Source organism: Thalassophryne amazonica, chromosome 21, assembly GCF_902500255.1.
Source record: "Thalassophryne amazonica chromosome 21, fThaAma1.1, whole genome shotgun sequence".
In the NCBI taxonomy this organism is placed as follows: Eukaryota; Metazoa; Chordata; class Actinopteri; order Batrachoidiformes; family Batrachoididae; genus Thalassophryne; species Thalassophryne amazonica.
Window position 1 is genome coordinate 22,819,750 of NC_047123.1, and position 15,799 is coordinate 22,835,548.

At 42.4% G+C, this 15,799-nt stretch overlaps 1 protein-coding gene across 2 annotated transcripts in view; it reads right to left on the reverse strand.

The window, feature by feature from the left end:
* Positions 1 to 170: 170 nt before the first annotated feature.
* LOC117502711 (sestrin-1-like) overlaps positions 171 to 15,799 on the reverse strand; it is a 97,113-nt gene continuing 81,484 nt past the window's right edge. Inside the window, exons 1-9 of one of the 2 annotated variants that reach the window (XM_034161807.1) lie at positions 5,689 to 5,972; positions 5,043 to 5,108; positions 4,293 to 4,493; positions 4,032 to 4,214; positions 3,653 to 3,889; positions 3,317 to 3,568; positions 3,042 to 3,232; positions 2,025 to 2,169; positions 171 to 1,908 (exon numbers count right to left, since the gene is read on the reverse strand). In XM_034161807.1, the coding sequence (XP_034017698.1) occupies positions 1,822 to 1,908; positions 2,025 to 2,169; positions 3,042 to 3,232; positions 3,317 to 3,568; positions 3,653 to 3,889; positions 4,032 to 4,214; positions 4,293 to 4,493; positions 5,043 to 5,108; positions 5,689 to 5,790 (1,464 nt within the window). In that variant the 5' untranslated portion in view covers positions 5,791 to 5,972 and the 3' untranslated portion in view covers positions 171 to 1,821. Of the gene's footprint in view, positions 1,909 to 2,024; positions 2,170 to 3,041; positions 3,233 to 3,316; positions 3,569 to 3,652; positions 3,890 to 4,031; positions 4,215 to 4,292; positions 4,494 to 5,042; positions 5,109 to 5,688; positions 5,973 to 15,799 lie in introns of those variants that run through there. The other variant, XM_034161805.1, reaches the window with a different exon arrangement.

Genomic DNA, 15,799 nt, shown 5'->3' on the forward strand with positions numbered 1-15,799 from the left:
CCGATCCTTGTGCAACCATCGTCTGTCCCCGAGTGCTGATGTCGAAACCGATTGTGCTGTGACTGATTACTGAACTGCGCAGAACTTTTCACATCTAGTACAATTTCTATGAAGTAGCAATAAATTCGTTAAGGACACAGCTATCAACAATACACAAGTTTCATATTTTATTTTTTTAATTAACTTTTTAACATTTTTATATATAAAAAAAAAACAAAGTGTCAGTAACTGACATCAGTCAGATGTTGCGGGGGAGGGAAAAAAACTCCACTTCCTCTCAAATCACTTCCAAATGTACCATTCTATTCTAAAACACCCTCTTCTTCAATCGATAGGTCAATCAGTCATTCACCTGTCCCAGTTCTCTCAATACACTCTCAGAAGCACGCAGTACTTTACTGGTTTAGTAAACAAGACAGAGGAGTCACACCTCTGCTAGACTTCACCAGCGGAGAAATAAGCACAACTACACCAGCGTGCTCCAAACTGGTGGGCCAGTACGGTCCCCTAGCAACGGGAACGCGGAAAGAGTCTCTACTATCCAAAGAGCACTTCTTAAATATTTTATAGAGGAAAGACACAAGAGGTATTTATTTACTGGTAAAATTCACAATCCAAAATCTTAGAAAGTTTGAGGGTGAACGGAAGACAGGTGGGAGTGGTCGGAGCAACTGGAAGCAAATCCCCTCGCCCTCCCCGCCTGGAAAACCTGGTTCCTTTTTTGTTTTGTTTTTTTAGTTGACCTCACCCTTTTGCTAGAAAAACAAGACATCACAAAAGAAACTACAAACATCACAATATCAGAGCTACAGCAGAAGCAAGAAGTCTTTCCTTCAGAATGCCTCGCCTTTTTTTTTTTTTTGACACATGAAATTCAAAGATGTATTCCCGCCATCCATCGCCATCATTCCAGAAAATACACACAACACATTCGGCCACACCTCAGTCATCATGAACACAAAATCATCCGCACAAACAAACTTAAGACGGGCTCAGACATTGTTCACCGAAGTTTCTCATGGTCTTCACAGACCGTGGATTAGCTTACTTAGACGTTTGAAATCTGGGAAGGCGGTGGGGGGTAATGCAGTGGATTTTTAGTGGATAGGGGCTGAGGTGGTGATTTGAAGGTCAATATGACCTCGCTGAATAGAACACGGGAGCAGCAGCATCAGCACATTTGCACACTGTGCTAGATAGTTCAGGCACATGTTTAAAACAAAAACAAAAACGGCCCTGTAATGATTCCGCCCCCGTTGCCGCTAACAACAGCATCCACTTCACACAAAACGGAAAAAAGATTTTAAAGAAATAACAGTGATGAAAGAATCAAAGTGCGGATTTCTTTGTGACCGCACAGCTTTCTGGGGATTTTGCTTTTGAGTCTTCGTTCCCCCCAGAAAACAAAGAAATTGGCAACCTGCGTGTTGCACATTGGAATACTGAAACATTGTCCTGGACGCTTCCAGTGTCAGTGCTGGCAGACTCCTCACAGCACTGGCTCTGCACCAGGCTGCCCTCTCTTGGTCAGTTTTGGCACTGCAAGCAACAACAATTTATCCGCTTGTACTTTTGAGATGACGTTTCTTCAAAAAGTCTTTTTTTTTCCCCCCTTTCTTCTTTTTTTGTTCTGATCCTCTTTCAGCATCCGTTGAACACACAGACCAGCATCGTCACAGATCAGAGCTTTTCACATCTTCTCCACATTATTATTTGAACACCCGCCCCCCCAAGGTGGATTTTTTTTTTTTCTTTGAAATGTCACATAATGAGCTACTACAATGACAGTAAAAAGACAATGATAAAAACACTAAAAGCACTTCATGTCATGTAGCGGGTGATCGCTCTCAGGGCGTAAAGAAGTTCTGCTTGCATGCGTGCTTCCATAAGAAGCAGATTAACGTGGACCTGCAAGAGGAAAAGACAGGCAAGGGAGGGGGAATACATTATTTAACCATTTAAAAAAAAAAAAAAAAAAAGCGTACAGATCCCATAATGAGCGGGAAATCAGGATTTTGTCTCACCTTCTCGGAGTGTTGAAACTGCCTCCAAAAACTCTCATACATTCGTTTGGTGGTTTTCTCAGGACTACACACCGTGGTTTTTATATAGATCTTAAAGCTACGGTCCAGAAGCTGGTTTATCTCCCCGTAGTCGTAGTCATCGTATCTGAGGAGGGCAAAGACATGTGAGGTTAGGCGAGAACACCGCTGGTTGTGCACAAACGCGTAACTAGAGGGAGAGTGGTGGATTACAACTTTAAAACCCTCTGAAAATAATTGATACAAACACCCTAATGTTATTACATAAACAAGGCTTTTTGATACTTTCAGCCAAATGGACCAACTGCTTCAGAACATTTGTGATTCACAAATGTTAAACAAAGTGAAAACGTTTCTAATCGTTAAATGAAACAATTGCTTCAGAAAATGCCATTTTGAAATGCCCAAGACACCAAATTAAATCATCTCTTCAGAAAATGATTTGCTATTTCAAAAGACTTAAAATGCTTAAGGAAAGAGCTGTTTCAGAAAATGACTTTCAAAATTTTTGAAACACTACAATGGCAGCATGTAGTGTAGTGGTCTGGAGAGAGGAAAGAAAATAAATAAATAAATCTAGCAGGCTTCAAAAACCAATTTAATGTTTCAAAACATGAAACTACTGCTTCAAAAAGTGATTCATTTTGGAAACCCTCAAAGCAATGATTCATTGTTTCAAAAAGCTACAACTATTAGATGGAAAAATTGCTGCAGTGAGCGATTCAGTGCTGGAACAACAATGAAACAATGGTTTAGAAAGAGTTCAAATATGAAACACTAACAAACAATTGTCGATGAAGTGAGTCTTTAAAAAAAAAAAACAAACTCAAAACAAACTTCTTTAACAAGGTTTCGTCTTTGATTAATGCTCCAAACACTGATGACATCTAGTTGACAGTGAGCCCCCAGAAAATTAATTCCTGGCTGCGGCTTTGTGCAACAACAACACAACAGACGTATCATATCGTGTTTCGACGGGCTTCATATCCGGTGACTGACCTGATGCCGAACATGCAGTGGATGTAGTTCCAGATTGCCCGGCGCAGCATGCTGGTGTCCACATCCTTGTGCGTTGCCATAGTGTTGTACGTCAGATTGTAGGCCATCTGGAACTTCTCATCCAGCATCTGACCAACATCAGGGTAAAGTCGGTTGACCAGAGAGAAACCATGGTCCTCCCAGCTGTAGTCCTGGAGATAAATACAAATAATTCTACTTATTTTGTAGGTGACTGAATTTATCACCAAGGTGCTTGAGATGCTTTTCATCTCTACCTGGGCTCTGAATGTGGGCACGTGTTCTCCCCTCCTGGAGAAGTCCTTGTAGCCATAGCTGGGGTCCTCAAAGTGCCGGGAGATGTCTCTGGAAGGGACGCACTCCTCATCCTCGGCCGTCCCCACCAACATGCTCTCAGTCTTCTCTCTCTCGAAGCGAGTCGCCATCTCCTCCTGACTGGCCTCATCATCGTGACACTCCTGCAGCTTCTTCATCCGCTCCATCAACACCTCCACCTCGCCGCACATCTCCTGCAGACACGGAGAGGCCTGTAAGGCAGCTGAACAAACCTGACATTGTTTCACGTGTTTCGTCTCTCTTCCTTTGCCGCTTACCTCGTCGCCTAGCGGGTCATTGTGGTGATTAGCATGGCCGTTGCCATTGGCAATGTCACACACACAATACTGGCTGAGGGAGGGGGGTCTGAATGTGTGGCCGCCGTCGCAGTGGATCTCTGGAGTGATGCCGCAACCGAAGGTGAAGGAGGCGAGGGAATGGTAGTGCGTGAGGAGGACGACTGCGTGAATCAGCTCTGCTAAGGACCAACTGTGTTCCTCTGCCTTCAGAAGATGCTGGAGAGGAGAACAAAACAACTATCAAGCTTTAATACTTCAACCATGGAGGCTGTACTCAGTCTCCATCTGTTAAAGATGTTGTACAGTCCACATCCAGCCTCCTGTCCAAACTTTGATGACTGTTTCTCCTCCTTCTCACCTCAATGTGTTCCTTCGTGAGCAGCCAGGGTCGATGAGCCAGGATTTTATTGATCTCGCCAAGCTGCTGCAGCTTCTGCGGCGCTTCATCGAGCCCGTTCAGCCACTTGGGATCCCCTCCAACCTGGAGGAAATCATTCACATGCAGGTTGACCAGGTAGGAGCACTGGTGTCTAGCTGCTGCCTGCAGAAGAAGTGAAGAGAATGAACTCCCCGATATGTGACTCAACAGTGAAGAAATATGTAAAAAACGTGATAGCACCATAATGCCGATGTAGTGCCGGTAGTGCAAAGGCAGGGGTCCATCCATCTGCAACAGGTAGTGCTGTGTCCGGAGAAAACTCTCCAGGTACCGCGGGTGGAAGCCCATCACCAGGGAAATGTTGTCAAGGCGACCGAGGGCTGCAAAAGCATCCTCAAATATCGACTGCGTCCTGGAGTCCACTTTACTGACTTGAAGAATCTAAAGGAACAAATAAAAGCACTTTAAACTCGCTGCACTTCACATCTGCAAAATGCATAAACGTTGTGCTGAATTTCAAGGAGTCATATTAGTCACGCTTTCAACCAGCTAAACAGAGATCACTAGGTGTCAAAACATAAAGGTTATAATTAGAAATACTTTGCAAGTTTTTGTGGCTCTCACTTTAAATAGGAAGGGGCTTCTGAACACACCCCTCCCCACTTGAAGAGGAAGGACCGCAGACTGGCCCATGTGCAGACTCACTGTGTGTGTGTGTGTGTATGTGTGTGTGTGTGTCGCAAAACAACCAAGACTTCAGATATGGAGTTCTGTGACGTATGTCACACAATAGTAAAACGACCCATTCCAGGCATAAATGTTGCTTAAATTGCGGTTTCTATACACTCTGATGCAGAACTGTAAGATTTCTTGGGGTTTGGCATTAAACAGCCTCACACATTTAACTGTAAATTTTAGATTTAAAAAAAAAAACAGCTGCGCACAAGTGATTTATTTCTTCAGAACTAACATGACAAGAACAGTTCTTGCCTCTTTTTCAGGGATAAATCTGCTTGGTCCGTTACCCAGTGGTCTTGGGATCCTCACTCCCAAATCCTGCAAAGAGGAAGAACAACAACAAAAAAAATCATAATCTGAAAAAACGGAAAAATGAGAAAGTAATACTTTCTGGCTTGAGAAGGATCGTGGTGCTCTCACTTGACCTTAAAAAGTGTCGGAAATTACAGTTGCTTTACCGATGAATCAATTTGTCAGCACAGACATGAATGTTTTTTTCTTACTTTAGTGTGTATGTGACTGCGACACATCGCACGATAAATAACGATAAATCGGTGCTTTAAATCAGAACACACAAAAAGACACACAAAGGGAAAAAAGACGCATTATATTAAAGGCTATTGTTTGTGACGCGGCCTGCAACTTTCTGCTGCTTGTCTGGACATGTCTACTTCGGACACAATGAATGACAACAACCTATACATATATATACAGTATATTAAACAGAATGGCACGCTAATAGTTATATCATTTACACACAATTACGTCACAAATCTTTGAATTTTTTTCTTTAATCCGATAAAACCCCAAACTCGTCGCACCGGTCTGGACAAAATACAGCAGCAATAAACAGCAGTGTCAAAAGTGTTGATTCTTCCCGAAAAATCGTTTTGCTCACCTTTTTGCTGAGCCGCTCACAACGGCTGCATATTTTTAACAGGTCTGTCACTGCAAAATAATTATTTTCCACGATTTCAGACGGCGCGAGTGCGTGCCTCATGTCGTGTCCTCGCTGCTCTTTGGTATTTTCAGGGAGGTAAAAATATACATATACATCTAAGTGAAGCTACAGGGCTGTGAGCGGCTGGACCCTGTCTTTGTTCCCGGAGGCGCTGAGGGTAACGCGCTCAGCTGTTGCAGCCTCACAGCAGAAAACCGACCTCGGTCTCACTCGGACACATTCGGTAAATAAATAGAGGCTGGTCTGATTGACGTGCGGCGCGGCCAATTGCGTGAAGAAAAAAGCTTCCTCACAGCCAATAGCAGAAGAGCAGAAGAGAGGGCGGGGCGAGCTGTGAGGAGTGAGAGAGTGGAGTTTAAGCCTACCCCCCCCCCCTTTTTTTTTTTTTTTTACTTCAAGAAAACATTCTTTTGTTCCCTGATCATGAGATAATTTGTGTGGCGTTCCTTCGCCTCATCGCTTCAGTTCTCCAAAAAGTCCTTTAAAAGAAGACGAAGAAAAAAAAATTAAATAGACTCCGAATTTAAAAAATAAAGTGCAATGAAAACAAATACCCAGCACAAATCTGCATGATGCACTTCCATTCATTTTCCATCCCCCCAGAAAATACTAGACCTGCATGTTTGGAGTTTACAGCTATTTGTACTTGATGTTGTTTGACGTGGTCCTCAAGAAGATGCTTAAGTATCTCTTGCACCTGGCCGAGTTCAGTACCAACTTTTCCCAAGCAGTACCTGTGTCCTGGAGGGAGGTCAGCGCTGTTTGGCATAGATCAGCAGAAGTCAAGGAAAGATCAGTTAAACTCATGCCAGTTTTGAACATGTTCAAAATGTTCCGGAGCTAAGCTGCACTCATGGATGCCTTGCGCTCAATGCACGTCAGCGTATATTTTTCAACGCAGATATCAGAATGTACAGAGTTGCACCAAGACTGTCCTGAGCCCAGCATGGGTGGGACAGAGGTGCCTGGAAGTCCACCACATTCTGGCAAATGGGGGAGGAGAAAAAAAAAAAAAACACCTTCCTGACTTTTTCTGAGCGAGGTGGCTGCACTCATGGCAGAGGGTTGAAGGCAACTATACAAGACCAGCTTAGGAAACTCACCTGAGGTGCCCAGACTTGCCTGTTATGGTGCAAAACAGCACCAAACTTGTGCAGGCGTAAGATCAGTTTTACTCTTAGCCATGATGCTAACCGCTAACATCAAATGTTAACTGTGGAAGTGTCATCTGCATGTTCTGCTCTAAAGCAAGTCCTTTAAGTGTGTTGTTTTGTACATGTTTCAACAAACTCAGACACCAAATGTCACAAAAACAGATATTATTGTTTGTAACCCAAAATACCCCACAGGTCCAGATATGGATGGACATCTGTTACTTATGTCACACAAATCTAAACTAAGTCATCATTTTTACAACTAGAGATTTTTTGACTTACAAAGTCAGAATTTTGTGTTTTTAGCTTTTTTTAAATGTTTTCCTTAAAACCTTCACTGGATGCAACTGAAAATTATAAATATAAAATAATATATTTTGTACCATATCACCCCTTTAATGTTGCAAGGCATAATGCTCAGCTTTCTTTGGTGAGCAGAACATGCAGAACACAGGCGGTGGGGGGTGTCTGCAGGTCCTGCTGCAACAACAACCAGTCAGTTAGTATTTTTTTTTTTTTCACTGCAGCCTATCAGACCACAGATAGTCATTCCTCTGCCAATCGGCCCAGGCTGCAGGACTCTTTAAAGCCAGGAGGAAGTAGAGATAAGAAAGGCAGCGCTTATGGCTTTGTTTATCCCAGCTTGACAATAACACGTCGAATGGAACGGTGTATAACTGGTTTATCGCACTGCGGTGGTTTGAAAGTCAATAATTACTCAGAATTATATCAGATGAGATGTAATGAAAACACGACACACACACACACACACAAAATGCATTTCTCAGGTCCTTTTAAATAACAGATACACAGTTGTACTATACCACGGTGGCACATTTCAATCATGTTGTTGACTTGTTGGAATTTCAGCAACCTAATATTGCAAAAGTAATACTGTTGAGCACGTGTGCTTGTGGTGTGCTTCAACGTGAGATGTTCAAAACAGAATTCTGAATTAAATCAATTTAAAGTGGCATTCGTTCTGCATTTCTGGTGCAACACTTCGACTCTCTGATGTGAATGTGTGATTGACTGGAGGAATAAACTCTAAAAACCAAGTAAACATGTTTTCGTGCTCTGAGGAAGGGCAGCAAGAGCCAGAAATTCACCAAAGTTGCTTGGGCAAACTGCACTCCCATCAAGAGGCTACCCGCCTTAGTTTGGACAACTGATCGAGAGTCTGCCAACACAGACAGCTCGATAGCACAGCATTCAGCAGGTTCATTGTGTGGATGGAGCCGTCCCTCTCCTTTTGCCACCACAGGGTGGGGTGCGGGGCATCGGTAAACACGCTCCCGGGACTAGAGTCAGCACTGCTGGAAGCCCCATGGCTCAGCAAAGGTGCAGAAGAGGCTGGTCAGCGTTGGGGCTTACGACACACCAAACCTTTTCACATAAAAGTGCTTAGGCTCGGGGGTCCGGCCTCACTGACAGGACCAAATACTATTGTCACGGGGGACACGTACCGACGGCGGGGGGCTTTACTTTACTCACATCAGGGATGTGAGTGTGCGTTTCAGTGATTCCCACACATACGCTGAGAGTATACCTCCAGTTTATTTTCTTTAGTCCATCTGCTTATTAAAAAGTTTCACAGAATGTCCATTAACTACCTCAGCTGTTATTACCCACAGAGCCGTGTACATTTCAGTTTTCTGACAGATTCTTGCAAATAATAAACAATACTGTTCTGCACATGTGGCGCAATTAACTTGACTGTCGGTTAAAAAACACTAATCATGTTGAGCATATGTGGCTATTATTAGGGGTGTGCATATATATATATATATATATATATATATATATATATATATATATATATGTATACACACACACGCACACAAACTTACAGTATTGCCCAAATATGAAAGCTGCTGATGGCTCATAGTCCAACCTGTTTGTGTCACCTCCATGAAGAATTAGCTAACAGATGGTCCGGTCGTTAGCTCTTTTTTTCAGATGCTGTTTAGATATTTATGACATTCATTCATAAATTCAACCACTCTACTGGTGGTTGGCTCTCACTGTGGTATTGTATCACTTCCTGTTCCGGAGCACAGCGGTGTTTTGCTGTATCTGTTAGCTGTTTAATCTGCGCAGTTAGATTGATCTAGATAACTAGATAACGATTTGTTTCACAGTGTAATCTTCACGTGCCTTAACTAAAGCACTCCCTCTGCTGAATCGCCTCTAAATTATTTACACATTATTCACTGTGTGTTTTTAGGAATCCGCTAGCTTAGCGCAGCTACTAGCTCTTAGCCGGTTTAGCATGGCGGCTTCTCCTGTCTCTCCTGCACTTTTCTGCTCTGGGTGTGAAATGTTTAGTTATTCCTCGGCCTCCTTTAGCAATAATGGTACTTGTAATAAGTGTAGCTTATTCGTAGTTTTGGAGGCCAGGCTGGGCGAATTGGAGACTCGGCGCCGCACCGTGGAAAATTCTACAGCTAGCCAGGCCCCTGTAGTCGGTGTGGACCAAGGTAGCTTAGCCGCCGTTAGTTTCCCTCTGGAAGATCCCGAGCAGCCGGGAAAGCAGGCCGACTGGGTGACTGTGAGGAGGAAGCGTAGCCCTAAACAGAAGCCCCGTGTACACCGCCAACCCGTTCACATTTCTAACCGTTTTTCCCCATTCGACGACACACCCGCCAAGGATCAAACTCTGGTTATTGGCGACTCTGTTTTGAGAAATGTGAAGTTAGCGACACCAGCAACCATAGTCAGTTGTCTTCCGGGGGCCAGAGCAGGCGACATTGAAGGAAATTTGAAACTGCTGGCTAAGGCTAAGCGTAAATTTGGTAAGATTGTAATTCACGTCGGCAGTAATGACAACCGGTTACGCCAATCGGAGGTCACTAAAATTAACATTGAATCGGTGTGTAACTTTGCAAAAACAATGTCGGACTCTGTAGTTTTCTCTGGGCCCCTCCCCAATCGGACCGGGAGTGACATGTTTAGCCGCATGTTCTCCTTGAATTGCTGGCTGTCTGAGTGGTGTCCAAAAAATGAGGTGGGCTTCATAGATAATTGGCAAAGCTTCTGGGGGAAACCTGGTCTTGTTAGGAGAGACGGCATCCATCCCACTTTGGATGGAGCAGCTCTCATTTCTAGAAATCTGGCCAATTTTCTTAAATCCTCCAAACCGTGACTATCCAGGGTTGGGACCAGGAAGCAGAGTTGTAGTCTTACACACCTCTCTGCAGCTTCTCTCCAACTGCCATCCCCTCATTACCCCATCCCCGTAGAGACGGTGCCTGCTCCCAGACCACCAATAACCAGCAAAAATCTATTTAAGCATAAAAATTCAAAAAGAAAAAATAATATAGCACCTTCAACTGCACCACAGACTAAAACAGTTAAATGTGGTCTATTAAACATTAGGTCTCTCTCTTCTAAGTCCCTGTTAGTAAATGATATAATAATGGATCAACATATTGATTTATTCTGCCTTACAGAAACCTGGTTACAGCAGGATGAATATGTTAGTTTAAATGAGTCAACACCCCCGAGTCACACTAACTGCCAGAACGCTCGTAGCACGGGCCGAGGCGGAGGATTAGCAGCGATCTTCCATTCCAGCTTATTAATTAATCAAAAACCCAGACAGAGCTTTAATTCATTTGAAAGCTTGACTCTTAGTCTTGTCCATCCAAATTGGAAGTCCCAAAAACCAGTTTTATTTGTTATTATCTATCGTCCACCTGGTCGTTACTGTGAGTTTCTCTGTGAATTTTCAGACCTTTTGTCTGACTCAGTGCTTAGCTCAGATAAGATAATTATAGTGGGCGATTTTAACATCCACACAGATGCTGAGAATGACAGCCTCAGCACTGCATTTAATCTATTATTAGACTCAACTGGCTTTGCTCAAAATGTAAATGAGTCCACCCACCACTTTAATCATATCTTAGATCTTGTTCTGACTTATGGTATGGAAATTGAAGACTTAACAGTATTCCCTGAAAACTCCCTTCTGTCTGATCATTTCTTAATAACATTTACATTTATTCTGATGGACTACCCAGCAGTGGGGAATAAGTTTCATTACACTAGAAGTCTTTCAGAAAGCGCTGTAACGAGGTTTAAGGATATAATTCCTTCTTTATGTTCTCTAATGCCATATACCAACACAGTGCAGAGTAGCTACCTAAACTCTGTAAATGAGATAGAGTATCTCGTCAATAGTTTTACATCCTCATTGAAGACAACTTTGGATGCCGTAGCTCCTCTGAAAAAGAGAGCTTTAAATCAGAAGTGCCTGACTCCGTGGTATAACTCACAAACTCGCAGCTTAAAGCAGATAACCCGTAAGTTGGAGAGGAAATGGCGTCTCACTAATTTAGAAGATCTTCACTTAGCCTGGAAAAAGAGTCTGTTGCTCTATAAAAAAGCCCTCCGTAAAGCTAGGACATCTTACTACTCATCACTAATTGAAGAAAATAAGAACCCCAGGTTTCTTTTCAGCACTGTAGCCAGGCTGACAAAGAGTCAGAGCTCTATTGAGCCGAGTATTCCTTTAACTTTAACTAGTAATGACTTCATGACTTTCTTTGCTAATAAAATTTTAACTATTAGAGAAAAAATTCCTCATAACCATCCCAAAGACGTATCGTTATCTTTGGCTGCTTTCAGTGATGCCGGTATTTGGTTAGACTCTTTCTCTCCGATTGTTCTGTCTGAGTTATTTTCATTAGTTACTTCCTCCAAACCATCAACATGTCTATTAGACCCCATTCCTACCAGGCTGCTCAAGGAAGCCCTACCATTATTTAATGCTTCGATCTTAAATATGATCAATCTATCTTTATTAGTTGGCTATGTACCACAGGCTGTTAAGGTGGCAGTAATTAAACCATTACTTAAAAAGCCATCACTTGACCCAGCTATCTTAGCTAATTATAGGCCAATCTCCAACCTTCCTTTTCTCTCAAAAATTCTTGAAAGGGTAGTTGTAAAACAGCTAACTGATCATCTGCAGAGGAATGGTCTATTTGAAGAGTTTCAGTCAGGTTTTAGAATTCATCATAGTACAGAAACAGCATCAGTGAAGGTTACAAATGATCTTCTTATGGCCTCAGACAGTGGACTCATCTCTGTGCTTGTTCTGTTAGACCTCAGTGCTGCTTTTGATACTGTTGACCATAAAATTTTATTACAGAGATTAGAGCATGCCATAGGTATTACAGGCACTGCGATGCGGTGGTTTGAATCATATTTATCTAATAGATTACAATTTGTTCATGTAAATGGGGAATCTTCTTCACAGACTAAGGTTAATTATGGAGTTCCACAAGGTTCTGTGCTAGGACCAATTTTATTCACTTTATACATGCTTCCCTTAGGCAGTATTATTAGACGGTATTGCTTAAATTTTCATTGTTACGCAGATGATACCCAGCTTTATCTATCCATGAAGCCAGAGGACACACACCAATTAGCTAAACTGCAGGACTGTCTTACAGACATGGATGACCTCTAATGTCCTGCTTTTAAACTCAGATAAAACTGAAGTTATTGTACTTGGCCCCACAAATCTTAGAAACATGGTGTCTAACCAGATCCTTACTCTGGATGGCATTACCCTGATGTCTAGTAATACTGTGAGAAATCTTGGAGTCATTTTTGATCAGGATGTGTCATTCAATGCGCATATTAAACAAATATGTAGGACTGCTTTTTTGCATTTACGCAATATCTCTAAAATTAGAAAGGTCTTGTCTCAGAGTGATGCTGAAAAACTAATTCATGCATTTATTTCCTCTAGGCTGGATTATTGTAATTCATTATTATCAGGTTGTCCTAAAAGTTCCCTGAAAAGCCTTCAGTTAATTCAAAATGCTGCAGCTAGAGTACTAACAGGGACTAGAAGGAGAGAGCATCTCTCACCCATATTGGCCTCTCTTCATTGGCTTCCTGTTAATTCTAGAATAGAATTTAAAATTCTTCTTCTTACTTATAAGGTTTTGAATAATCAGGTCCCATCTTATCTTAGGGACCTCATAGTACCATATCACCCCAATAGAGCGCTTCGCTCTCAGACTGCAGGCTTACTTGTAGTTCCTAGGGTTTGTAAGAGTAGAATGGGAGGCAGAGCCTTCAGCTTTCAGGCTCCTCTCCTGTGGAACCAGCTCCCAATTCAGATCAGGGAGACAGACACCCTCTCTACTTTTAAGATTAGGCTTAAAACTTTCCTTTTTGCTAAAGCTTATAGTTAGGGCTGGATCAGGTGACCCTGAACCATCCCTTAGTTATGCTGCTATAGACTTAGACTGCTGGGGGGTTCCCATGATGCACTGAGTGTTTCTTTCTCTTTTTGCTCTGTATGCACCACTCTGCATTTAATCATTAGTGATTGATCTCTGCTCCCCTCCACAGCATGTCTTTTTCCTGGTTCTCTCCCTCAGCCCCAACCAGTCCCAGCAGAGGACTGCCCCTCCCTGAGCCTGGTTCTGCTGGAGGTTTCTTCCTGTTAAAAGGGAGTTTTTCCTTCGCACTGTCGCCAAGTGCTTGCTCACAGGGGGTCGTTTTGACCGTTGGGGTTTTTACGTAATTATTGTATGGCCTTGCCTTACAATATAAAGCGCCTTGGGGCAACTGTTTGTTGTGATTTGGCACTATATAAATAAAATTGATTTGATTTGATGTCCATCTTTGTTTTTCTAATCATATATTTAGCCTCCTGGCTTGTAATGAAAATACGAGTTGAGGACTGATTGTCATGGAAACCGTTCCAGATATGGGAAAATATCTGACCAGTAATCAGCCAATCAGAGCACGTGTAATGTTGCAGCCATATAATTAGTTTTATTATGGACTGATTCCAATCAGTGAGATACAATGCAATCCACTACAATTCTGTGTTTTGATGTACATATTCATTTTCCATGATAAATTAGAATAAGCCAAAAATGGCCTTGCATACCTTGATGTACATATTTCATGAAAAACCGTGGATCTTCTTCAGAGTTTTACTATTGTACTGGAGCACACTGACACTGCCTCTGCTTGCCTTCTGTTCAGTACTTGAGGCAGCAGCACATACGAATATCAGAAAGTCCTGCACAGAAGAAGCCCAGAAGAAGAAACCAGCTGTTTTTAGCCTGTAGCATAATGTTCCCGTTCTGAACCAGTAATAAAGTAGTCATACACTGTGAGCCGAAGATGAAATTCAAACTGGTACATTTATCTGTGATACCACTGACCACTATCGGACAGGTTTTCCTTGTAAAAGTTAAATGTTCCAATGTGAACAATCTTGTGAGGGCCTCATGCTGACTTTTTAACTTTTATGAGCAATTACAGACATGGTAGTAACAATGAAGCAGGCATAACTGATTTATAACATTAAAATCCAGCCATCAACTGATTCATAATACATTTAGATTAATTCAGGGGTCCGGTGTCGCAGACCGAACGGTCCGCCCTGCCTCCACTGCGCATGTGTCATTTCGGAGCTCAGCCACTCATCCAAGACAGTCTTTTCACCCAAAACAACCAAATGGATTAATGGGATTATTAACCATCAGATGACAAGGTAAAACCTCTTAAATCCTTTAAGCAGAAACAAGGCTGTTTTAAGCAGGAACAAGGCAATACTCTGATGCTTTGAAATGACCAACGCGCCGTGAACGCATCAGCTAGCAGCTCATGTAGCCGTGGCACTCTGATCGCTTCCTCCGTCTTTTATTCTGAAATATTGTTAGTTAGTTAAAAAAACCTTATTGAGGAAGTTAAAAACATTTATATATTGCGCACATTCATCTTTGAAAATCCGTACATTACTCAAAGGGAGTAAAATGAAGTAAAACTTATATTTTCTACCCCCTTTCACATGTTTTATTTTCGACTACACAGACAAGAATAAATAAAAAAAATTTTGAGATCATATATACCTATATAAACACACACCTTGCATTATACATATCAACATGTATTTACATAAATACACTACCTCTATACACAAATACCCTTGCATACACCAATACACACACTAGATTCAATGAGATTTGACAATATAACACTTTTAACCCACATACATGCACCCATGGGCACCCAAGCCCATGCATGCATGCACATTTACCTATATTCAATTAAACTTGATACAATCATTTTTTTTTCCCACATAGATGCACCATGGGCAACCCACGCCCACGCACGTTTCCCTGTATTCAATATGACTTAATAATATAACAATGTTATCCACATACATGCACACGTGGGCAACCCATGACCATGCATGCATGCACGTTTCCCTGTACTCAACATAACATAATAACTGTTGTGGGCTGGGGTGTTTGGCTGGCTTGGTTTTTGTTTTCTGTTTCTCCCACCAGGTGGTATGCATTCAGGACTGAGTGGCTGAGCATTAGGACCTCACCCTGAACACCTGAGGCTTGTTTTCACGTGCAGGTCATCAGGACTCACAGCTGTGGTGTATTTTGTCATGATCAGAGATTGCTGCATTTAAACCTTGAATGCACAGTGTGTGATTGCCAGAGACTCGACCTTGTGAGCAGACGTGTGAGATCGACGTCAGGAGAACAATCTCACCATCACGGACGCAAAGACCGCTCCAGGTTTGACGCCACAGTCTGTGAAGGAGGATTGGGTGAGGTCTCACGCTCTTCAGCACACTTCCTGAGGTAATTTGGTTTTGGTGACTTTAATGAAGTAATGACAGTGGATTTGGTGTCCCTCACGCTTTGTGTTAGTGAGCTGTCATGTTATGCTAATTGTCTAATCAGCTTCTGCTGCAGTGGAGATTTGAACTGAGTTGTTCCGTGCCTGCAGTGTGAGAAGCTGATGTATAGATTTAAGCCAGGAAGTGTTTGCTGATTGCGTGCACCTTTGAGTTGTCTCTCTGTGTGGAGTTGGACTCACCTCATATTTTCTTTCTT